General features: G+C 43.5%; 1 protein-coding gene across 2 annotated transcripts in view; it reads right to left on the reverse strand.

Moving 5' to 3' along the window:
* The window catches only part of GAK (cyclin G associated kinase), a 621278-nt gene that overhangs the window by 189794 nt on the left and 407103 nt on the right, over positions 1-24381 (reverse strand). For both annotated transcript variants that reach the window (XM_063455510.1, XM_063455509.1), the window contains exon 21: positions 9250-9756. In XM_063455510.1, the coding sequence (XP_063311580.1) occupies positions 9250-9756 (507 nt within the window). The remainder of the gene's footprint in view (positions 1-9249; positions 9757-24381) is intronic.

Below are 24381 nucleotides of genomic sequence, written 5' to 3' on the forward strand. Positions count from 1 at the left end.
TGCTCGTTGTCACCTATCTGGTACCCGTGGTGTTGTACGTGGCTGGGGGGAAGAACATACCTTCATTGAGATCACTGAGGAGGAGGAACGGGAAATGAGTAGCTCGGCATCCAACCTTGTGCAAATGGGGTCTTTCATGCTGTCGTGCCTGTTGAGGGACCCTCGTATAAAAAGGCTGAAGGAGAACGACCTGTACTGGGTGTCCACGCTACTAGACCCCCGGTATAAGCAGAAAGTGGCGGAAATGTTACCGAATTACAACAAGTCGGAAAGGATGCAGCATTTGCAAAATAAATTAAAAAAGTATGCTTTACACAGCGTATAAGGGTGATGTCACAGCACAACGGAAATCTAACAGGGGAAGAGGTGAAAGTCATTCTCCTCCTCCCACGACCACGCCGGCAAGGACAGGATGCTTTAAAGACGTGTTGTTGATGGAGGACATGCAGAGCTTTTTAAGTCCTACGCATCGCCACAGCCCTTCGGGATCCACCCTCAGAGAACGACTCGACCGACAGGTAGCAGACTACCTCGCCTTAACTGCAGATATCGACACTCTGAGGAGCGATGAACCCCTTGACTACTGGGTGTGCAGGCTTGACCTGTGGCCTGAGCTATCCCAATTTGCGATAGAACTTCTGGCCTGCCCCGCTTCAAGTGTCCTGTCAGAAAGGACCTTCAGTGCAGCAGGAGGTATTGTCACTGAGAAGAGAAGTCGCCTAGGTCAAAAAAGTCTAGATTACCTCACCTTTATTAAGATGAATGAGGGATGGATCCCGAAGGGACTGACACTCGGCAATACATTCGACTAAAAAAGGCCTGATGAGATGAGCTGCCTTGGGCTAAAAATGGTCCACACGCTGCTGTATTTTAGCTCTGAATGCCGGTTGACTTGCGTGACTTATCCGCCACCAACTAGGGTTCAAGCCGCAATGTTTTAGGGCACTTTCTGCCTGGGAAACAAACATCAATTTTTATGTCCCCTGCTACAATAACTACATTTTTCAGGCTTGTGTACATGCCTAATTTTTCGGCCCTCTGGTGCTGCACTGTGGCTTCAAAAAACAAACCAAAAAAAAAAGCCACATAGTGACCCTATGTAGGAGGAACAGTCCCTATTCTGCTCTGTGTCAGTGTGTATCAGGGATTTGACAATCTTTATTTATATTCAAAAATTACAATTCCAGGAAAAAAATAACAAACATTTACAAGAACATGTTATTTGGTATCGGACAATAATAATTTCCTTCAGAAACAGCTTTCTCATGATAGGATACACCGATATTGCCTTATGCTGACTTTGTTTCATATATAATCTATACAATACACATAAAGATGCGTGTGTACAGAACTGTAAGTCATTAATATATCCATAAAGGACATTTGGAACAAAACTAAGTAAAATATGACCGATGTATTCAAATTTAGTCAATTGAAAGAATGACAAATATGTATATGTTAAAAGCAGTTTTAGTTCTAAATTTAGACCTCCACTCCAAACACTAAGCCAATTAAGATAGAAATGTTCAAATTGTACATAAAGTTGTTTTACAACTAAAGGCAGTATTTAAATTTACCAGTTTAGTCAACATAAGTTGTGAGCAGTCCTTGTATCATGAGCAATATTTTCCTAGCATGGTAGACAAAGTGGATGGACTGATCAAAAAAAAAAAAATCCTATTAAACAATGCAAAACCTGTACCAGCACGGAGTACTGATATAGGCTGAACATAGATAAAACAAACAAAAAAAATGACAAGGTTACTCACACATAAGTCTTCATATCCCAATAAAAATGGGAAATGTTTGAAGTTAATTTGAAAACACACTAATAATCAGCCCATTATCGAACTAGTTTCATACATTTTAACATACCGTATATACTCGAGTATAAGCCGACCCGAATATAAGCCGAGGCCCCTAATTTTATCCCAAAAAACTGGGAAAACTTATTGACTCGAGTATAAGACTAGGGTGGGAAATGCAGCAGCTACTGGTAAATTTCTAAATAAAATTAGATCCTAAAAAAAATATATTAATTGAATATTTATTTACAGTGTGTGTATAATGAATGCAGTGTGTGCATATGTGTGTGTGTATGAGTGCAGCGTGTGTGTATGAGTGCAGCGTGTGTGTATGAGTGCAGTGTGTGTGTGCATGAATGCAGAGTGTGTGTGTGTGCATGAATGCAGTGTGTGTGTGTGTGAATGCAGTGTGTGAATGCAGTGTGTGCAGGGCCGGTGCAAGGATATTTGCCGCCGTAGGCAAAAATAAATTTTTGCCGCCCCCTCCCCCCCCCATATGTCCTGACTTCCCCTCCTCCTCCCTCAGTGGTCCTTACCTCCCCACCCCCGTGTTCCTTCACCCCCCCAGTGGTCCTTACCCTCCCCTCCCATAGTGGTCCTTATCCCACCCCCTCCCTCTCATAGTGGTCCTTATCCCCCTTCTCCCTCCCATAGTGGTCCTTATCCCCCTTCTCCCTCCCATAGTGTTCCTTATCCCCCCCATCCCTCCCATAGTGGTCCATATACCCCCCCTCCCTCCCATAGTGGTCCATATACCCCCCCTCCCTCCCATAGTGGTCCTTATACCCCCCCTCCCTCCCATAGTGGTCCTTATCCCACCCCCTCCCTCCAATAGTGGTCCTTATACCCCCCCTCCCTCCAATAGTGGTCCTTATCCCCCCCTCCCTCCCATAGTGGTCCTTATCCCCCCCTCCCTCCCATAGTGGTCCTTATCCCCCCCTCCCTCCCATAGTGGTCCTTATCCCCCCTCCCTCCCATAGTGGTCCTTATCCCCCGCCTCCCTCCCATAGTGGTCCTTATCCCCCCCTCCCTCCCATAGTGGTCCTTATACCCCCCCTCCCTCCCATAGCGGTCCTTAACCCACCCCCACCCTCCCATAGTGGTCCTTATACCCCCCCCCTCCCATAGTGGTCCTTATACCCCTTTTTTTGTTATTATTAATTTTTTTTTTTATTCTTATTATTTTTTTATTCTTATTTCTTATTTTATTTATATATATTTTTTTTCGTCCCCCCTCCCTGCTTGATATATGGCAGGGAGGGGGGCTCTCCTTCCCTGGTGGTCCAGTGGCAGTTCAGTGGGGGGGAGAGGGGGGCTGGCAGAGCTGTAACTTACCTGTTCTGCAGCTCCTGTCAGCTCTCTCCTCCTCTGCGCCGTCCGTTCTGCTCTTCTGTCAGCTTACACTGTAAGTCTCGCGAGAGCCGCGGCTCTCGCGAGATTTACACTGGGAGCTGACCGAGGTGCTGACCGGACGGCGCAGAGGAGGAGAGAGCTGACAGGAGCTGCAGAACAGGTAAGTTACAGCTCTGCCAGCCCCCCTCTCTCCCCAGTCTGTATTATGGCAATGCAAATTGCCATAATACAGACCTTGACTCGAGTATAAGCCGAGTTGGGGTTTTTCAGCCCAAAAAATGGGCTGAAAAACTCTGCTTATACTCGAGTATATACGGTAAGTGAATCTTTATGTACAGCTGTATCTGAATTTATACTGAGCCAATTTACAATATAAACATATTTACAGCTACCAGAAACTGCCATAGGTGGAAGGCATGCAAGTCTCTCTGGCAGTGGAGGGATTATGCAGACATTTTCGTTAAATACAACGTTTATGTATTTTGCGCTTTAGAGAGGTTATTCACAATTTGTAATTTTCCCATCAAAACAAAAAATATTGCCAAAGCAGATACAATCCAAGCAATGCTGACACATCATTCTTAAAAAAATAAAAAAAGGAAATAACAAAATTGCTCCTTTTAACAGAACATTTGTGCTAATGCACATCATAGAAACAACTTGAGCCTCTTTAAAGCCACAAACTTAAGACAAAAAAATACGTATACACAATGTGTAAGGGTTTGAAAGAAAATTCTGAATCCTTACAGGTTTACTTTATCGTTTGTTTGATTTTTGTGACAAATTTATAAACTACAAGCAGCGTGAAAACTATAAAAACTCAAGTGGCCATGCTGATCAAATTAAATAGTATGCTTTACACAGCGTATCAGGGTGATGTCACAGCACAACAGGAATCTAACAGGGGAAGAGGTGAAAGTCATCCTCCTCCTCCCACGACCACGCCATATCTGCCAAGTGACCCTATGTAGGGGGAACAGTCTCTATTCTGCTCTGTGTCAGTGTGTATCATGGATCCTTAGGACAGGTGTCAATCTATATCTGCCAAGTGACCCTTTGTAGGAGGAACAGTCCCTATTCTGCTCTGTGTCAGTGTGTATCAGGGATCCTTAGGATAGGTGTCAATCCATATCTGCCAAGTGACCTTATGTAGGGGGAACATTCCCTATTCTGCTCTGTGTGAGGAGGAGGAACAGGAAATGAGTAGCTCGGCATCCAACCTTGTGCAAATGGGATCTTTCATGCTGTCGTGCCTGTTGAGGGACCCTCGTATAAAAAGGCTGAAGGAGAACGACCTGTACTGGGTGTCCACGCTACTAGACCCCCGGTATAAGCAGACAGTGGCAGAAATGTTACCGAATTACAAGTCGGAAAGGATGCAGCATTTGCAAAATAAATTAAAAAGTATGCTTTACACAGCGTATAAGGGTGATGTCACAGCACAACGGGAATCTAACAGGGGAAGAGGTGAAAGTCATCCTCCTCCTTCCACGACCACGCCATATCTGACAAGTGACCCTATGTAGGGGGAACAGTCCCTATTCTGCTCTGTGTCAGTGTGAATCAGGGATCCTTAGGATAGGTGTCAATCCATATCTGCCAAGTGACCCAATGTAGGGGAAACAGTCCCTATTCTGCTCTGTGTCAGTGTGTATCAGGAATCCTTAGGATAGGTGTCAATCCATATCTGCCAAGTGACCCTATGTAGGGGGAACAGTCCCTATTCTGCTCTGTGTCAGTGTGTATCAGGGATCCTTAGGATAGGTGTCAATCCATATCTGCCAAGTGACCCTATGTAGGGGGAACAGTCCCTATTCTGCTCTGTGTGAGGAGGAGGAATGGGAAATGAGTAGCTCGGCATCCAACCGTGCAAATGGGGTATTTCATGCTGTCGTGCCTGTTGAGGACCCTCGTATAAAAAGGCTGAAGGAGAACGACCTGTACTGGATGTCCACGCTACTAGACCCCCGGTATAAAAGTTTTTTTTTTTTTTTGTTGTTTTTTTACCTCAGGTGGGGGCCCACACCAAGGTTAAGGTATTTTTTTTTTATATTGTTTACAAAGCTTTATTATGGTTTTGCATTAGGTCGCTGGCGTATGTGGCTTTTTATACACACTTATACTGTAACAGTATTCATTTATATCATTTTTGTATTTATATTTGACACAGACTGATACAGCGCACCCACACGCCAAGCTACAACAAGCTGCTTCTTTTTGCGATACTGCTGCATTTTCCTGACGTGAGGGGCTCTGTTAGTAGTTTCTGTCTCATCTATCTCCCTGGCAGCGATCCTTAGCTGCAAGTATTATATTGTTGACAATATTACCTAGTGTATTTGGGGTGCATTTCAATACTGGTCACTCAGTCTGCATTGTGTGAGAACGCTAGAGTTTAAATTATTAATTTTATTTATTATTAAATACCGTATATGTTTCTTGAGCAACACTGTCATTGGTCATATACATAAGCAATATCATTAAGGAGCGCACATACTAGGTTAGATTATATTTGGAATTTTTTGTCTAAGTCGTTTTCATATGTATGTGGCAGCCCACATTAATTTGCAACTAATCACTATAGTTACCAATAAATTACTTTCATAGCCCAGTAATAGTGACTGATTGGTCTCCAGGCTGTTGACCATCCTAGGAGCCAAACACTGTGTCAATGGTCAGCTTGCTAACCAGACTTCTAAAAAATAAAAAAAGCCTACAGAGATCCAATATGATCCACATAATACTATGTTAGTAGTCTGATCAGGTTAAAACCTCTGCTGTAACTCACTGCATGTCGGGTGGAGGCATAAGGGAGGTTTTAAACATGTTCTCAATGTTTAGAAGACATGGTCCAACCCAGGGCATGTCTTTTAAACATTAAGAAAGTGTTTAAATACTGCCTAGATAAAGTCCACGTGGACATGACTTTTTACTACCTGCGCTCTTTCCCAAATCCCTATGTATATTTAAACAAAACAAACATATTAACCCTTAATAGGGAACACATGGGATGGGCAGTAGTATTGCAACATAGCTGTGTGATACAAAAGTGAATAAAAAAAAAAAAAAACAATTCTTGCGCTCAAACTCCTATTACTCCTGGGTGGCAGCAACGACCAAAGTACACATCAGTCCAAATACATACAGTAAAAACCAAAGAAAAAAGTTGGAGGTAACTAAAAAAAAATCTCCCTTTGTTTAAATATACATAGGGACAGGGGCGGACTGAGAACCCTCAGGGCCCCCGGGCAAAATAAATCAAGGGCCCCTTTACAGGCCCCACCCATACTCCGCAGCAAGCGCCACCCATGTCCCGCCTACATGCACCGCCTCCAGCCACACCCTACACAATCTTTAGACAAAAGGAACAAAAGTGCAATAATCCCTTCGAGGCCCCAGTAGAGATTACAATTGAGGGCTAATGGGCCATAGAAGGGGGTCTTTCTAGCAGAGGCTCTCTCAGTGTCCTTTAGAGAGTGTGTTAGAAAGGCCCTATTAGAGACTACAATGGAGTCTTATAGGCTTGGAAGGGGGTCTTTCTAACAGAGGCCATCTCAGTGTCCCTGCTGGAAACAGTCGCCTCCAGGCCCCAGTAGAGATTACAATTGAGGGCTAATGGGCCATGGAGGGGGGGAGCATTCTAGCAGAGGCTATCTCAGTGTCCTTTAGAGGGTGTGTTAGAAAGAATTTCCTCCAGGTCCCATTAGAGACTACAATGGAGTCTAATGGGGCCTGGAGGGGGGTCTCTCCAACACTCTGGTTCCTATTCACAATATAGCAACACAACATAGCTCGCTGATGCCTAGGCCAAGTTGGCTCCTCTTACCTTAATTACTGTTGCTGGCTGGCAGTCTGTGGGCTTGCTGGAAGGCTGTGGGCTTACTGGCTGCGGCTGGCAGGCTGTGGGCTTGCTGGCAGGCTGTGGGCTTGCTGGCTGCGGCTGGCAGGCTGTTGTCTACTGCCGGCAGGCTGTGGGCTTGCTGGCTGCGGCTGGCAGGCTGTTGGCTTGCTGGCTGCGGCCGGCAGGCTGTGGCTTGCTGGCTGCGGCTGGCAGGCTGTGGCTTGCTGGTTGGCAGGCTGTGGCTTGCTGGTTGGCAGGCTGTGGCTTGCTGGCTGCGGTTGGCAGGCTGTGGGCTTGCTGGCTGTAAGCCTAACTGGTGGCCTGTGGGCTGGCTGGCCGGCCTATGGGCCGGCTGGCTTGCTGGCTACTGGGGCACTTCTAGATTATTTAAAGAAATAATCCATGCACAATAACCACTACTGCTCTGTGTAGTCGTTATGGTGCCAGGAGGGCCGGGTCCCCCCTTTCAGAGTAAGTAGTCAAACCGTTTAAGAACAGTTTGACAACTTACCTGGGGTCTGCTGGGATATGAGGCTGTAGTAGGGTATAGGAGCAGTGGTGCAATGTGTAAGGGGTGCAGTGTGTGTGAAAGGTTCAGTGTGTGTGAGGGGGTGTTTCTGTTTCCTGTACCCGGCCGGACTGACAGGAAGGTGCACACTGAGTGTGCACCTTCCTATCACTCCGGCCGGGCACCGCGGACCGCACAGCAGCTCGGCCACGCTACGGGGAGGGGAGGTGAGAAGCTGCAGCCGCCTGAGGCTCTTAAGAGAGCGCTCAGGCGGCTGCAGCATTTAAAGGGGCGGCGGCCCCCCTGATGGCGGGCCCCCCTCCCGGCCGGGCCCTCGGACCATGTCCGAAGTGCCCGACCGGTCAGTCCGCCCCTGCATAGGGATTTGGAAAAGAGCGCAGGTAACTATTTGTTTTTTTACCTTATTTGGGCTGATGTGTACTATGGTCGTTGCTGCTGCCCAGGAGTAATGGTAGTTTGAGCGCAGGACTTGTTTTTTTTTTAATAATTTACTATTGCACTATTAAAATGAAAAAAAAGTTAGAAAAAACATGCTGCAAAAACAAAAAACAAAAAAAATAAAAAATATTTTAAATGAGCCCTGCGAGGGCTTTGTACCAAAACAGGTTTCAAGGTGAAAAAAGCCTTTATAAATGCTTTCACATGCTTTGAATTTTCAGTCAGTTTCAGTCCGTAAGCCAACCAATCAGAGAGCTCTTACGTGCAACGCTCATCTCACACAATTTTTTTCTACAAGTATAAGGTTTATTGTCCTCCCTCACTATTATAAGGGTGAAGGGAATAGGTAGAATTTGTTGTGTGTGAGTTGGTGGGATGACTAAGAGTTTGGGAATTCCTAGCCATCAGTAGGGGGGGACGAAGGAATGGGAAACCCAAAACGTTGGGGAGAGGTTGACAATGTCATTGTCAGCTTAAAGTCCTAGGATAGGGGAAAGGCAACCCCCGCACCCTTCTTTATTTTTATATAGCACCACCCAAGGTTGTGGACTTGGGTGGACATTTCAGTTTCCTCCCCAGTTATTATATTAGAAGCACCCATCCACCATCGATGGGTGAGGGCATTAGGGATGTTTCAGATATCTATTATACTAAGGTGGAGGTCCCCCATAGGCATTTTAAATAATTCTTAAACTTATATTAACCCTTGCATTTCTTAACCTTTAAAGACATTTGGAGCTCTGTTAAATCTGTACATTGTTATACACTGTGAACTAGATTTTGCAGTCCCAAATGTCCCCCATATTGCATGCAGTTAATGACGTTGCCACATTTAGTATGGGGTTATCTTTAGTGAATAACCCTGTTAGTGTTGTTTTAAAAATAAATTTTCTTATACACTGTTGCATAAGCCTCTACTTTTACCAGTGACGCTGACTAAATTTTAACCTCTACTTTTACCAGTGACGCTGACTAAATTTTAACCTCTACTTTTACCAGTGACGCTGACTAAATTTTAACCTCTTACACTGGGCACCAGAAAAAAGCAAAATACTGAGCTTATTAATTTGAGAGTTTCAAAGCACTTGGAGCACCATATGAAAATGTACAAGTACGCACATTTTATCTTTACAGTTTATATGGTCAAAAGATTGATTGAAGTATAATATATTCATTATTAAAATATATACCTTTTGCATGTAACTCCACTATTCTATGTTTCACACATTATTTGTATGCACACAGTTTAACAAGACATGTTTCTCTATCAAAGAATTACGTACCAGAAGAGTTGATTTTAACATCAAAGGAGGTACTTGATAATCCTAATGAAGTTGGATCATGTCTATTGAAAAATAGGTTTTCATCATCGACTCCTAGAAGTAAGTCAGTTGTCAATTTTTCGGACAATAAATTATCATCAAATAAATTGTCTAGCAAAACTGCATTACTTGCGGAATTTCTTATACTTGTGGCTGAAGAACTGGAGTCCAACGCTACTGATGCCGAGTTAAGTCCAAGCAAATCTGCTTCATCATCAACTGGATGATTTGAAGGTTCTGTTGACCAGGAGTTTGTATCTTCCTCAATCCAAACATCTTTAACATCTGAATCTCTTGTATTGACATACGTTCCTACGTCTGTAGATTCTTCTGAAATGTGCTCTGGAGAAAACGTGTAAAGCTCTTCATCTGATGGTTCACTTTTTGTGTCACTTGTGTCTTCATTGACACAATCTCTAGGTGGATATTCCTGAACTCCACAATCTATTTCTTTCCTTTCTATTTGATCTGTAAGGAAAAAAAAATAAAAAATAATAATACACACACACACACGTGTGTATATATATATATATATATATATATATATATATATATATATAAAAATAATAATATATATATATGATTCTGTGTCATTCTGGAATTTGTACATTACCCAACATAATTAGACTTTTATGGTATAGGGTAACATTACTATAATCATTTGTTTGAAAAATACCCTATACACAGTATATAGATATCTACATGCAGCAAAAGTAAAACAAGTGAAGAGGCTTTTGTGGAACAATCTAAAAAAGGAATGTTAATGGGACACTGAGCATCAAAACAATTTTTGCTTAATGGAATGCTTTTTTTGTGTACAGATCATGGTCCTGTAGTCCAATTGCTCAATTATCTGCCACTTAGTAAGCTTTGTTGACCTAGTCACACCTCCCCCAACATTTCTTATAAAGAGAGATCAAATGTTTAAAAGTCCTTTATTACACAGACTATAATTTATATTTATATATATATTTTTTTTATCTTCTGCTCTGATAAAAGCCTGATATAATAAAGTTAAGTTAATAGAGCACGAAATAAGAAAGGTCATCTTACTGAAAATGAAACCACTTTTTCATGCAGGCCGTGTAAGTCACTATCAGGGGAGGTGTAGCTATAGATAAATAAAACAGAAATAAAATATTTACCTCCTATATGGTCGATACCCAAGCACTAAAGCTTCAGGGGCATGATCTACACTAAAACAGCTTCATTAAGCTAAACTTGTTTTTGTGCTTAGAGTACCCATTTAACCCCTTAGTGACCAGACTACTTTTCATTTTTCTTACTGTTTTGGACCAGGGCTGTTTTTACATTTCTGCGGTGTTTGTGTTTAGCTGTAATTTTCCTCTTACTCATTTACTGTACACACCCATATTATATACATTTTTTTCTCGCCATTAAATGTTTTTTCTAAATATACCATTACTATCATCATATATAATTTACTATCAAACAAAAATTATAAAATATGTTGAAAAGAATGTTTAAAAAAATAAAAAATGTTTTGAACTTTGACCCCCAAAATCTGTTACGCATCTACAACCGCCAAAATGCTAAATAGTTTTCTAAATTTTGTCCTGAGTTTAGAAATACCCAATGTGAACACATTCTTATCTTTTTTTGGAACGCTATAGGGCAGAGGTAGGCAACCTACGGCACTAGTGCCGTGCACGGCACTCGAGGTGTCTTTGCACGGCACTCAAGGCTGCTAGAGCCAAACAGGCTCTGGCCTATCAGGAGTCCCAGTAAAACTTCAAATATCTGCTAATACGAAAAGATGGTGAAGGACAATCCTCAATTTAAACATTTCAGCACATAGAGGAAATGATCTCAGATCACTTCCTCCAAGCACTTGTGAATGGGAATCCACAACGTAGTATAGCAGCCTGCAGCTGCTGTTGCAGCTCCTGTTGCAGCTCCTGTCTTTGACCTGTACCAGGCCAGCCTGGTCCCCACTGGAACCCAGGGAAGCCAACCATACTGCTAGATATACACAGATATTGTGGATCAAACCAAGTGTTTATCTGCGTATCTGCTCCTTTCCAAATTGTTAAAATAAATGCGTGCACGTTTTGAAGTAAATTACACTGAGACACAGGTATCAGGTTAATGAAAAACTTCGTAATGTTTACTCAGGGGGCGGCAAGCCCCGTATAAAGGCAAAAATACATCATATGCAAAAATGTAGATAACAGAGAGAATACATCTCTAATTGGTTAGGTGTTAAGTGTCTTATCTAATGCACATCCTACGAGGCGTGATGTCACCATCATCCCGGGATTTTACTCCGGATGTAGGCGCCATCTTGTTATACGAGGTAGTTAGTCGGTGGGAGCGGGTGCTCTAGCAGCCATTTTGAGTAGATAATGAATACAGGTATACACAGTAAATAGACATTTTTACTATCACTAATTTACATTCATAACACAGAAATGAAGAATAACCCTCCCCTTATACAAATAATACGAACAGCCCACACACACTACCTGCACAATCGTAACCCACTAACAATCCACATACATGCACACAAACCCCACATGCAGCCTTTCACATGCAATACCCCAAACAGCCCACACACACTACCAAACACACAATGTGACATATCCATCCACACACAATTCCACAAGCAGACCTCATACACAGCCCACATTCATATGTATCATACACGATACCATAAACTACTAATGAACATATACAATATAATAGCTCATATACGCACAAATACAATGATGCAAAGCAACTGCAGTAAAAATAACACGCATAATACGGCAGCATACACACCTAAATTTTAAAAAATAGGACCGGCGCGCTACGGGACCTCACAATCCTATATCGGCACAGTGCTGCTAAAAGGTTGCCTACCCCTGCTATAGGGCAATAAGTACAAGTAACAGTTTGCTATTTCCAAACCACTTTTTCTCAAAATTAACACAAGTTACATTATAACAAGGATATCTGTCAGGAATCCCTGAATAACTCTTCACATGTATATATATATATATATATATATATATATATATATATATTTATTTATTTAAAAGACAACAACCTAAGGTATTGGGGTATTTTGACTCTTTTCATGCAACCATTTTACCACCAATCTATGCCAAATTTAAAATATAAAATAATTGGTGAATTTTTGGACACAAATAGCAATTTAAAAATACATGTACGGAGAACTTTAAGGGTCACTTCCAATTTTCGCAGCTGGTCATCATGCATCCATGTCCTATTTGGGACATTTTTGAAGCCGGCCAATGTAATTTACCCCCATCAAACAGTGGCATACATATATGGGTCGCAGGTGTGACCGGGCCAGTCACTCCAGGGGGCCCAGCCACCCTGCGGACCCCTTCGACCGGGTACCAGCTGCCACGTTTTGCAGCAAACCACCGGGGCTGCATGTTAAGGGGTTCATCGGGTGGCCCATGCTGTCAGGGCCACCCAATGGATATGGATTGTAAGGGGGTCCGGTCTGCGCTTGGGCGCTTTAACAGTGTGACCGGGCCCCCTGTGATTACATCACACCGAGCTGGGAGATCGTGACTGCACATCACTCCTCCCAGCTAACACACACGCGGGAGGTAGTGTATGTGTCTGTATTTATGTATGTGTCGGGGGCGTACACGGTCAGGGGGGAGAGTGGTCAGGGTAGAGAGGAGGGGGGTAAAGATCAGAGGCACGGATCAGTTTCACACCGGGGCCCCATAGATTGTGTGTACGCCACTGCCATCAAACCATATACCTGTGAAAAGCAGACACCCTAGGGCAGTGCTCCCCAACCTTTTTATCGCCGCGGACCGGTAAACGTTTGATAATTTTTCCGTGGCCCGCTTGTTTTGATTTAATAAGACAAAAAAAAAAAAAAAAAAAAAACACTCACATATATTAAAAAAAAACACACAGACACATACATAGTCAGAAAATCACAAACACAGTCACATAAAGACAGACTCAAAATTGTTGGTTCAGGGTCCCACACATCCGCAGACTGAATGTATATAGCATGTTCATGTGACAGTTAATAAAAATGGGGTAAAGATGAGGGTATGTGACAGACAGGATAGGTAGTGTTACACCAGCAGACTAATGCTGATGTAACACCACCTATACTCAGCAGCTTCTTTCCCAGTCACAGACTGGGGGAGTTTCTGTGTCTGGGAACTCAAGGCTGTATTTCAGTCTCCTACCTACCTTGTCCCAAGCTGCCTCTGCTTCCATGCAGTGCCCCTTCTCTCTGGTGCCCAATCACAAGTCTCCTCTGTCCCTGGTCTCCAGTGCCGGCCTCTGGTGGGCTGGAGGTGAATAGCAGGGAGTGCTGATCATAACTTCTCCCTCGAGGTTCTGGCGCTGTGTGGAGTCAGAGCGCAGGCTGGGAATCTCTGAGGCTGCCTCTGACTCACTAAGTGAGCGCCATAACCGCGAGGGAGAAGTTATGATGATCTAGCTGCAGCTCCTGCTAGGTGCACCACTGGGCCATCAGGGATTAAGCTTGCGAGCCGTGTCGGCTGCCAGGGCGCCCCATGTGTTATGGCGCCCTGTGCGACCGCACAGCTCGCACCAGTGGCGGATCCAGAACCTGATCTCGGGAGGGGCACTTGTAGATTACTTAAAGAAATAATCCAGGCACAATAACCACTACAGCTCAGTGTAGTAGTTATGGCACCAGTAGTGCCAGGATCCCATCCCAGAGTAAATAGTCAAACCGTTGACAACTTACCTGGGGTCTGCTGGGATATTGGGCATAAGAGCAGTGGTATGTGTTAGGGGTGAAGTGTGTGTGAAAGGTGCAGTGTGTGTGTGTGTGAGTGGTGAAGTGCAAGTGTGTGAGGGCGGCAGTGTATGTCACGGTTGCAGTGTATGTGTGGTGCAGTGTGTGTGTATGGGGGCAGTGTGTAGTGTGTGTATGGGGGCAGTGTGTGTAGTGTGTGCATGGGGGCAGTGTTTGTGGGGCGGTGTGTGTATGGGGCAGTGTTTGTGGGGCAATGTGTGTAGTGTGTGCATGGGGGCAGTGTTTGTGGGGCAGTGTGTGCATGGGGCAGTGTGTGTATGGGGCAATGTGTGTAGTGTGTGCATGGGGGCAGTGTTTGTGGGGCAGTGTGTGTAGTGTGTATGGGGCAGTGTGTGTAGTGTGTATGGGGCAGTGTTTGTGGGGCAGTGTGTGTATGGGGCAGTGTGTGCATGGGGACAGTGTTTGTGGGGCAATGTGTGTAGTGTGTGCATGGGGGCAGTGTTTGTGGGGCAATGTGTGTAGTGTGTGCATGGGGCAGTGTGTGTATGGGGGGGTAAGAAGGGTAGGGAGGCTTTTTTAATTTAATTAAAATTAATATATTCATGTTCCCCCTCCCTTCTTACCTTTACTGGGAGGAGGGGGGACATTTCTTAGTCCCTGGTGGTCCGGTGGGGATTCCCTGGTGGTGAGATGAACTCTAGCCCAGTTACATGGCTAGAGTTCACTCTTGCGCGATTTGGAGCGTTGCCGTGGTTACCGCGGCAACGCTCCAAATCTCGCAAGAGGAGGACCCGGAGGAGCTGCAGGTAAGAGCTCCCGGGTCCTCTCTCACTCCCTCCCCTGCTGGCTGTCAGCACAGTGCCTGCGGACCGGGGAGGGAGATCTCTGATCTCCCCTCCGGTCCGCAGGCACATTGCAGGGCTGGCACTTGGGCAATGCCAGCCCTGCATTAACCGGCAGGCTCGCACACCCCAAAAAAGAAATACGGGGTTAGCGCTAAAACCAGGGCAAGGCAGCAACTTAAAAGGGAATCCCTCAAAACCCTTAAAACACAATGAAATAAAAATAGAAAATAAAAGCTGCGCCAGTAGAAGGGTATAAACAATAAAAATAGTCCAAAATAGGGGTAAAATATCAAGTAAAGTCTTAGCTTAATAGATCTTCTTTAGACAGATGGTCTTGACCATCTGTCTAAAGAAGATCTATTAAGCTAAGACTTTACTTGATATTTTACCCCTATTTTGGACTATTTTTATTGTTTATACCCTTCTACTGGCGCAGCTTTTATTTTCTATTTTTATCGCACACCCCAAAGGCCGGCCCTGGGCGGCCCGGTACCATTTGATCCACGGACCGGTACCGGTCCGCGGCCCGGGGGTTGGGGAACACTGCCCCTAGGGTATTTCAAATGGTGGTATTTTAACACTTTCCATGCACTAATTCTGCCACCAGTCTTTGTCAACCTTTTGGGTAGTCCATTTTTCCACACACACATTGTAATTTAGGCATGGATTCTCAGCTCCTGTTATGTATTACTGTCAAAGAACACCCCATCTATACTCGGTCACCCTGTTGGTTTCGAACCTACTATTATGGTGAAGTGTTGGGACTATCAGCGTGTAGGTCAGTCAGTATTACCGGCAATGTAATGCTGTAGGTACACATATATATATATATATATATATATATATATATATACCTGTTGAGAGTTGAGACTCTGCCAGCGTGCAGTGGTTGTAGTCACATTATAACAACGTGTAGAGTGTGTATAGTACGAACATCTCTGGTACTCGGTAAAGAGTGAAAAGAATCTCCAGAGAGATAATTATAATTTTAGAGCATAAGATTTATATGGTTATTGTATTATAAATCTTCCGAGTCTGAGTGTGTGATAATTGTAATTTCATCTATATAGTGGAAAATGTACTCATACTTACTGTAATTTTCTTTTCCTTGCTATTATTCATGGCAGCATATATACATGGGTTAGCTCCGCCCCTTACAGCCGATAGGACAGGAAAAAACACCAAAGGCGTTAAAAGGAGACTCCATTCCTAAGATCCTCAGTCAGTTTACAAGCGCTACAGTAGATAAATAGAAACATTAATGGGTGGGTAGTCTATGCTGCCATGAATAATAGCCAGGAAAATAAAATTATGGTAAGTCTGAGTAAATTTTCCACTTTCCTGGCTAATCATGGCAGAATACACACATGGGGAATACCCAAGCTGAGTTAAGTACTTGAGGAAATGCTGGATAAATGTGTGTAAAGAGGTTCAAAAGCTAGCTTTACAAAAAGTGTCAGCAGAAACCATTGCCATGGAAGCCCACGATGCTGCAACAGCATGAGTGGAGAGTGCCCTTATACCATCCGGCACAGCTAGATAATGGCATTAATAAGCTTTCCTCTTTGGTCGGATCTCAGATGCCAAATGCAAGACAAACATATCCTGTTGAAAAGTAGTGAATGGGGTTCATAGGATCAAGCCTGGAGTTCACACATTCACCTTGCTGAGGTACTGGCCACCAGCAATAGCACTTTCTGTGCTACAACCCTGGAAGCTCCTGCCAGAGGTTCAAATGATGGTTTAGTCCGAGCCCGTGAGACCAGTAGTACATCACATATTGGCTTCAACAACCCTCAGTGGAGGCTTGAGTTCAATTGCTGCTTATATGAAGCAAAGCACCAGAGGCATCAATGCTCAATGGGTACCCTTCAGCACAGGTAGAGAATGACCTTGATAAGCATTTATCCTAGGCAGGATCTCAGGTGTTAAATGCAAGAAACCCTGTTGAAAATTAGTGAATGTGGATTCACAGGACTAAGCCTGGAGTTCACACATTCTCCTTGCTGACGTACCAGCCACCAGCACTTTCTGTGCTACTACTATGGAAGCTCCTGCTAGAGGTTCGAATAATGGTTCAGTCAGAGCCTGTGAGACCAGTGGTACGTCACCTATTGGCTTCACCACACTTAGTGTAGGCTTGAGATCAATCAATGCTTTTATGAAGCAAAGCACCAGGGGCTCCAATGTTCAATAGGTACCCATCTATGTGGAAAGTGCAGATATGTCCTCCTCTAGAGTGTTATAAATCAGACCCTTTCTAGGCCAGATTGAGGAGTAATTCCAACAACAAATGCATGCCAAGTTTTGTAAAGTATTTATCGGACGGTAAGAGGATCTCAATGACCGTCTCAGGGATGCCCATACTTATAGGGACTCCCGCATCAACACCAGAACTTGAGAATCTTGGTGTGTCAAGGGACCTTGTAATAGGTCTGGATGTACTGGAATTTCCCTTGGAGGTTCCAGAATCATCTATTCATCATAGGAATTTAGAGTCAACGTGGCCTTCCACGATCTCCTTTTGAAATACCTTTAGGGAAGTTGAAAACTGGAAACTATATTAGTATATATAAATATGCACATCAGACTAAAATTCCAAATTTGAGTCAGTGTATCCTGACCTTGAGCATTCTGGTCCTAAAATGCAGAAAATTACTTATGGACCTGGTAGTTCCAAGAAATGGCCATCAGATCTACGTAGGGTATCAGAGAAATCTGTGTCAACCCCGAGGATACGTCGGGACATGGTTGCCAGTCCACCTTGTCCACAGTAATTCGGCTCAGGTAATCAGCCATTGTATTCTGAGCCCCTGGTTGTTGTTCTGTGCCCTGATCATCATGGACTGTAATTCCATCAATACATAGCTGTGAAACCCATCCTGACAGATATAGGATACAGTTGCTTGAAATGTGAGCAAATTTGGACCCACCTGTTCTTCAGCAACTCTCTGGGGTGAAGACGAGCCCTGAAATTGACTTGTTATTCCATACAATTGAATGTAAATATTGTGCAACATGGTCCAAACACTGTGCAACCAATCTTTGAAAACTGGAATCAGAGCTTATAATGGACCAATGAGTCTGTTCACTGGAAACGCAGAGATATATTCTCTCTTTTCAGCTACCAAGTAAGGTGTAACTCCACTGATGGGGGCAGTCAGTGGCTGGCTCCAATAATCTATTTTTAAACCAAGATAGGGAGCATCTGTTAGGAATCCAGAGATGCCTTTGAACCCATCTGACAAGTCTGATGGTGGAAGCCATGAGTTCTAGTAGCTGCATCTACTTTCTTGCGGTTACTAAGAAAAATGAAAAACTTTGAGAGAAAACCTCCACAATCTGTGCAACTGTTCCTGAGATAGGAAAAAAGCGGAGCATAGAATTTTCCACCCAGAAATGTCAACCACTGAACTGGTGTAAAATTGCTTTTGTAAGATATTCAAACAATCATACTTCAGGAGTTCTGAGAACTATCTTCCTGCCTTCTGTGGGTCTGAGGCTACCAGAAGTAGATCATCCAGATAATGGAACCAGATGATGTTCTGGACTCTCAATATCACTATAAGCACATAAAAGGTTCTTGGGGCTGTAGTGAGGCCAAATGGTAGGGCACTAAATTGGAAGTCCTCTTCAGAGATAACGCTGAAGATCTAGGCCGATTGGAATGATAGTAAGCATCCTTGATATATATATAGAGATAAGGAAATCATCCTTCCAAATTGCTTGAGTTATAGATCTGATTGACTCCATCTCGAAGACTCTGACATTCAGCCTTTTGTTGTCCCTTCTTAGATCCAGTGTAGGCTTCCATGTGCTCTTTATTTTAGCACTAGGAGAGAGGCGAATATTGTCCCTGGAACTGCTCTTGTTATGGGACCTAACAAATCACCTCTTCGTCCAGAAGGTTTCTTACATACCCCTTCAGTGCTTTACCTTTTGATTCATATGTCTTAATTCTCTTGTTGGTATAGAGACTCCTGCGACTGAAGAAAAATCTCCAGTCTATATCAATCTGGACTATGGATACCACCCAAGTCTCCAGAATGTGATGAGCCCAGGTATGTCTGGTCAGAAAAACGAGGCTCCTAGTACTGGAGGAGACGCGTTCATTGCTCAATTAGAACCTTGAAAGGCAGGTTTACCAACAGCCACGAGTTACCTCTGGAATCTTCCCTGCAGTGTCAGTAGCTCCATGTATCTCAGAAATGCTGGTCACTGGAGGTTCTCCGGTCTGACTGTGAATTCTTGGAATTCTTCAGTCCTGAGGTACAAATACCTTGCAGCCCTCAATCGCCTTTTCAATGAATTCATCCAAAGCTATCCCAAACAAAACCGCTCCTTCAAAAGAATGGTGTAGAGGGCAGACTTGAAGGATGAGTCATCATCACAGAAACAGAACCATAATGCTTTCCTAGCTGCTATAGATAAATCCATTTGATCAAGAGAATATCCTCTAGGGAAACTTCTGAGAAGACGTTGGTTGTAACCTGAAGACTCCAGACTGTATCTTCAATCTTGGCTCTTAGTATCTCCCTCCATAGAAGCCTTCCGATCTTTAATCATATTTTTCATGGTTGAAGAAACAGCAGAGAAAGCTACAGCTGGCTGACATCATGCATTGGCAGGCGTATAAATTAGGACAGGTCTGCGTCCACTATTGATCCATAAGTTTGCAACTTAGGTGGTGTAGTTCAGGGGTTGGAAATACCTTCCTCCACAGGATAAGGTCTGGCCTATTTTCTTACCCCTAAGGCATCTGAAATACCTAGGAACTTCCTTTGTAAGGCTGCACAGTGTGGCTGCACAGTGATAGGTTATGCGGAAACGGCTACATTCTGGATGCCAGTCAGTGCATAACCATTTTCCTTCCACTGTTTTCCCCTCACAACCAGAACCTGATTTAGATTCAGACATCAGGTAAATAATAAATATTACATGTGGCAAAGTACTAAAGTAAAAAAAGTGCACTCTTAAATTCTATTGAGAAACCAGTGAAACAGATTTAAAACTGGCTGTAGACAGCACTTATCCATGTCTGGACACATAGAAACATGTGACGGCAGATAAGAACCATTCGGCCCATCTAGTCTGCCCAATTTTCTAAATACTTTCATTAGTCTCTGGCCTTATCTTATAGTTAGGATAGCCTTATGCCTACCCCAAACATGCTTAAACTCCTTTACTGTGTTAACCTCTACCACTTCAGCTGGAAGGCTATTCCATGCATCCACTACCCTCTCAGTAAAGTAATACTTCCTTATATTATTTTTAAACCTTTGTCCCTCTAATTTAAGACTATGTCCTCTTATTGTGGTAGTTTTTCTTCTTTTAAATATAGTCTCCTCCTTTACTGTGTTGATTCCCTTTATGTATTTAAATGTTTCTATCATATCCCCCCTGTCTCGTCTTTCCTCCAAGCTATACATGTTAAGATCCTTTAACCTTTCCTGGTAAGTTTTATCCTGCAATCCATGAACCAGTTTAGTAGCCCTTCTTTGAACTCTCTCTAAGGTATCAATATCCTTCTGAGGATATGGTCTCCAGTACTGTATACAGTACTCCAAGTGAGGTCTCACCAGTGTTCTGTACAATGGCATGAGCACTTCCCTCTTTATACTGCTAATACCTCTCCCTATACAACCAAGCATTCTGCTAGCATTTCCTGTTGCTCTATTACATTGTCTGCCTACCTTTAAGTCATCTGAAATAATTACCCCTAAATCCCTTTCCTCAGATGTTGAGGTTAGGACTCAATCAAATATTCTGTACTCTGCCCTTGGGTTTTTACGTCCAAGATGCATTATCTTGCACTTATCCACATTAAATGTCAGTTGCCACAACTCTGACCATTTTTCTAGTTTACCTAAATCATTAGCCATTTGGCTTATCCCTCCTGGAACTTCAACCCGGTTACATATCTTAGTATCATCAGCAAAAATACATACCTTACCATCAAGACCTTCGGCAATATCACTAATACAAATATTAAAGAGAATGGGTCCAAGTAAAGATCCCTGAGGTACCCCACTGGTGACAAGCCCAAGCTTCGAATATACTCCATTGACTACAGCCCTCTGTTGCCTGTCACTCAGCCACTGCCTCACCCATTCAACAATATTGGAATCCAAATTTAAAGATCCAAACAGTGTCAAAAGCCTTACTGAAATCTAGGTAAGCAATGTCTACTGCACCACCCTGATCTATAATTTTAGTTACCCAATCAACAAAATCAATAAGATTAGTTTGGCATGATCTCCCTGAAGTAAACCCATGTTGTCTCTGATCTTGAAATCCATGTGTTTTTAGATGTTCAACAATCCTAGCCTTTAACATGGTTTCCATCACTTTCCCCACTACTGAAGTAAGGCTTACTGGCCTATAGTTGCCCGACTCCTCCCTATTACCTTTCTTGTGAATGGGCACAACATTCGCCAACTTCCAATCTTCTGGGACTACTCATGTTATCAATGATTGGTTAACTAAATCTGTTAATGGTTTTGCTAGTACACCACTAAGCTCTTTTAATAGCTTTGGGTGTATTCCATCAGGTCCCATTGACCTATTTGTCTTTACTTTTGACAGTTGAAATAGAACCTCTTCCTCTGTAAACTCACGTGTAATAAATAACTAATTTGTCCTTTTTCTTAACTGAGGTCCCTCTCCTTCATTTTCATCTGTAAATACCTAACAAAAATATTAATTGAGGCAGTCAGCTAGACCTTTATCCTCTTCTACATACCTTCCTTCTTTTTTTTAAATTCTTTATTTTTGTTGAGGCATGTGATTATAGGGGTACAGAAAAAAAGAGAGGGAGACGTTCAAGAGTTGTACATGATAGGGTCAACATAACATATTGACAAAATCTCCTATGATTATCAACCTCATTTTATATATAGTAACATGCTATGGCTAAATACTGTTATCTCTCGCTTTAATACTGTAATCTCTCGCATTAGTACTGTTATCTCTCGCTTTAATACGGCTATCTCTCGCTTTAATACGGCTATCTCTCGCTTTAATACGGCTATCTCTCGCTTTAATACGGCTATCTCTCGCTTTAATACGGCTATCTCTCGCTTTAATACGGCTATCTCTCGCTTTAATACGGCTATCTCTCGCTTTAATACGGCTATCTCTCGCTTTAATACGGCTATCTCTCGCTTTAATACGGCTATCTCTCGCTTTAATACGGCTATCTCTCGCTTTAATACGGCTATCTCTCGCTTTAATACGGCTATCTCTCGCTTTAATACGGCTATCTCTCGCTTTAATACGGCTATCTCTCGCTTTAATACGGCTATCTCTCGCTTTAATACGGTTATCTTTCGCTTTAATACTGTTATCTTTCGCTTTAATACTGTTATCTTTCGCTTTAATACTGTTGTCTATCGCTTTAATACGGTTATCTTTCGCTTTAATTCTGTTGTCTATCGCTTTAGTACTGTTATCACTCGCTTTAATACAGTTATCGCTAAATCTAAAAATACCAGTACAATACGTAAAACTAGTTATGGTTAGTAAGCTGTATATAAAATCACATAGTAATCTAGTGTACATCACTAACTAGGTAAAACAGTATGAGTTAGTTACATGTTGGGAAATAAAAATAATAATAGAATAGGTAGACTGTTATCTAAACATTTCTGCTTCATTTAAACATTGCTTTGTAATATTAAGACTTGGGTATTGTTGCTTGTATGGCCCCAAACATCTCAACAAGGCGTTCATATCAAGCAGTGATGCATATGTGGCAACAGGCTTCATATTGCTAACACATTTTAATTCCCGTGATAGTCTCTCAGGGTGTAGTGATGCTGTCGGTGTAGGGAGGTTTACTCCAGTGACTCTCTGCGTGGATTCTAAGTCCTAGAGTAGGTCGCTTGGCTTAGAGTCTCTGGATGTGCCAGATGGGTCAGCCGATGCCTCTTATATGGAGTCCCGGCAGTGTACCTGACAGCAGCTGCCGGCGGTGTACCTGACAGCAGCTGATGAAGCCTGGTAAGTTTGATTCTTTGTCCCAGTATCCACGGGGAGGTGAGAGGTGCCTTCGCTGGCGCATGATGAAGAGGTTTGCGGCCAAGCTTGTTTCAGCAGAACTGTTGTTGGGGCATAGCCTGGACTGCTGGTGGCATGCATGTTCGGATTGTAGGCAGGAGCAGCAGCAGAATACCCTTGAGTGAGGTAAGCGTGCTCTTGGCGGCGTGTCGGCATCTCTTCTCCCCAGGCTGATCTGTGGGCAGGTGTCTTTGTTATTCCTCCAGCTAAAGGGTCGTAGCTTCTCTGGACTCATGCGGCAGCTTTACGGGGCTTTGGGCGGCTAATGTGCCGAGCATCCATCTTGGCTCCCTGTCCCGTGCTCGAGCGCTGCCTGCTGCGGACCGTTCTCTCCGCCCGCATCCTCGGCTGAGTCGCTAGAGGTGGGTGGTTTGCTGAGGTTCAAGGGGCACGCGATCTGCCCTGTTTTGCCGATGCTGGGTGAGCAGCTTGTAGTGTCTCCTGTCTGGGCGCCATCTTACATGGCCTCCGCCATCTTGGCTGCAGCGCCCAGGTTGGTGTGTACGGCGGCCCTTCTGCTGTGCCTTAGGTGCTTGAGGTGGTCGGGGTTCAAGGGTGTGGACCGGGATCAACCCCCCGACCCAAAGAGGGGGGAACGGGGCCAGGTCCTTGCAGATCCGGCTCCTGGCTGAGCACTGATGGTCAGGATAGTGGGGAAGCGGCCGTCTGCCCCACTCACCGCCGGAATAGGCCTCGGATGTGCCAGTGAGGAATCTTCCTCCAGGGGACTGAAGCCTGTTGGGCCAGCCTCACCGTGGATCCAGTGCTCTCTGCCCGATGAGGGCCACCGGTTTTTGTGTCATAAATCTGGGTTTTATGGCTGATTTGTTGGTTGAATGCAGGAGCTGGTCTCTCCTGCGACCGTCCGGCCCCGCCCCCCTCCTTTTGTTTTTAATCTAACTAATCCTTGTTTTACTTTTCTTTTCTCATTTATGTATCTAAAAAAAAAAAAAAAAAAAAAAGTGTTGTCCCCCTTTTTTTACTGACTGTGCTATTTTCTCTTCTGTGTGTGATTTGGAAGCTCTTATAACTTGCTTAGCCTCTTTCTGCTTAATCTTATAGATCATTCTCTCTTACTCACTCTGTTTTTTTTTTTTTTTTATAATTACTAAATGCTAACTTTTAGTTTTTTACTATTTTGGCCACATCTGCGGAGTACCACAGTGGTTTCTTGAATTTTTTTGCTTTTACTGACATGCCTGATGCAATTTTCTGTTGCCTTCAGTAGTGCAACTTTTAAATAATCCCATTTCTCTTGGATGCCATTTAAATCGCTCCAGTCTGATAATGACTCCTTTACACATATTCTAATTTTAGAAAAGTCTGTTTTTCTAAAGTCTAAAACTTTTGTTTTTGTGTGGTGTGACTCAGTCACTGTTCTTATATTAAACCACACTGACTGATGATCACTTGATCCAAAACTTTCACCTACAGTATTATTGGATACCAAATCTCCAT

Source organism: Pelobates fuscus, chromosome 5 (assembly GCF_036172605.1).
Source record: "Pelobates fuscus isolate aPelFus1 chromosome 5, aPelFus1.pri, whole genome shotgun sequence".
NCBI classification, from domain to species: Eukaryota; Metazoa; Chordata; class Amphibia; order Anura; family Pelobatidae; genus Pelobates; species Pelobates fuscus.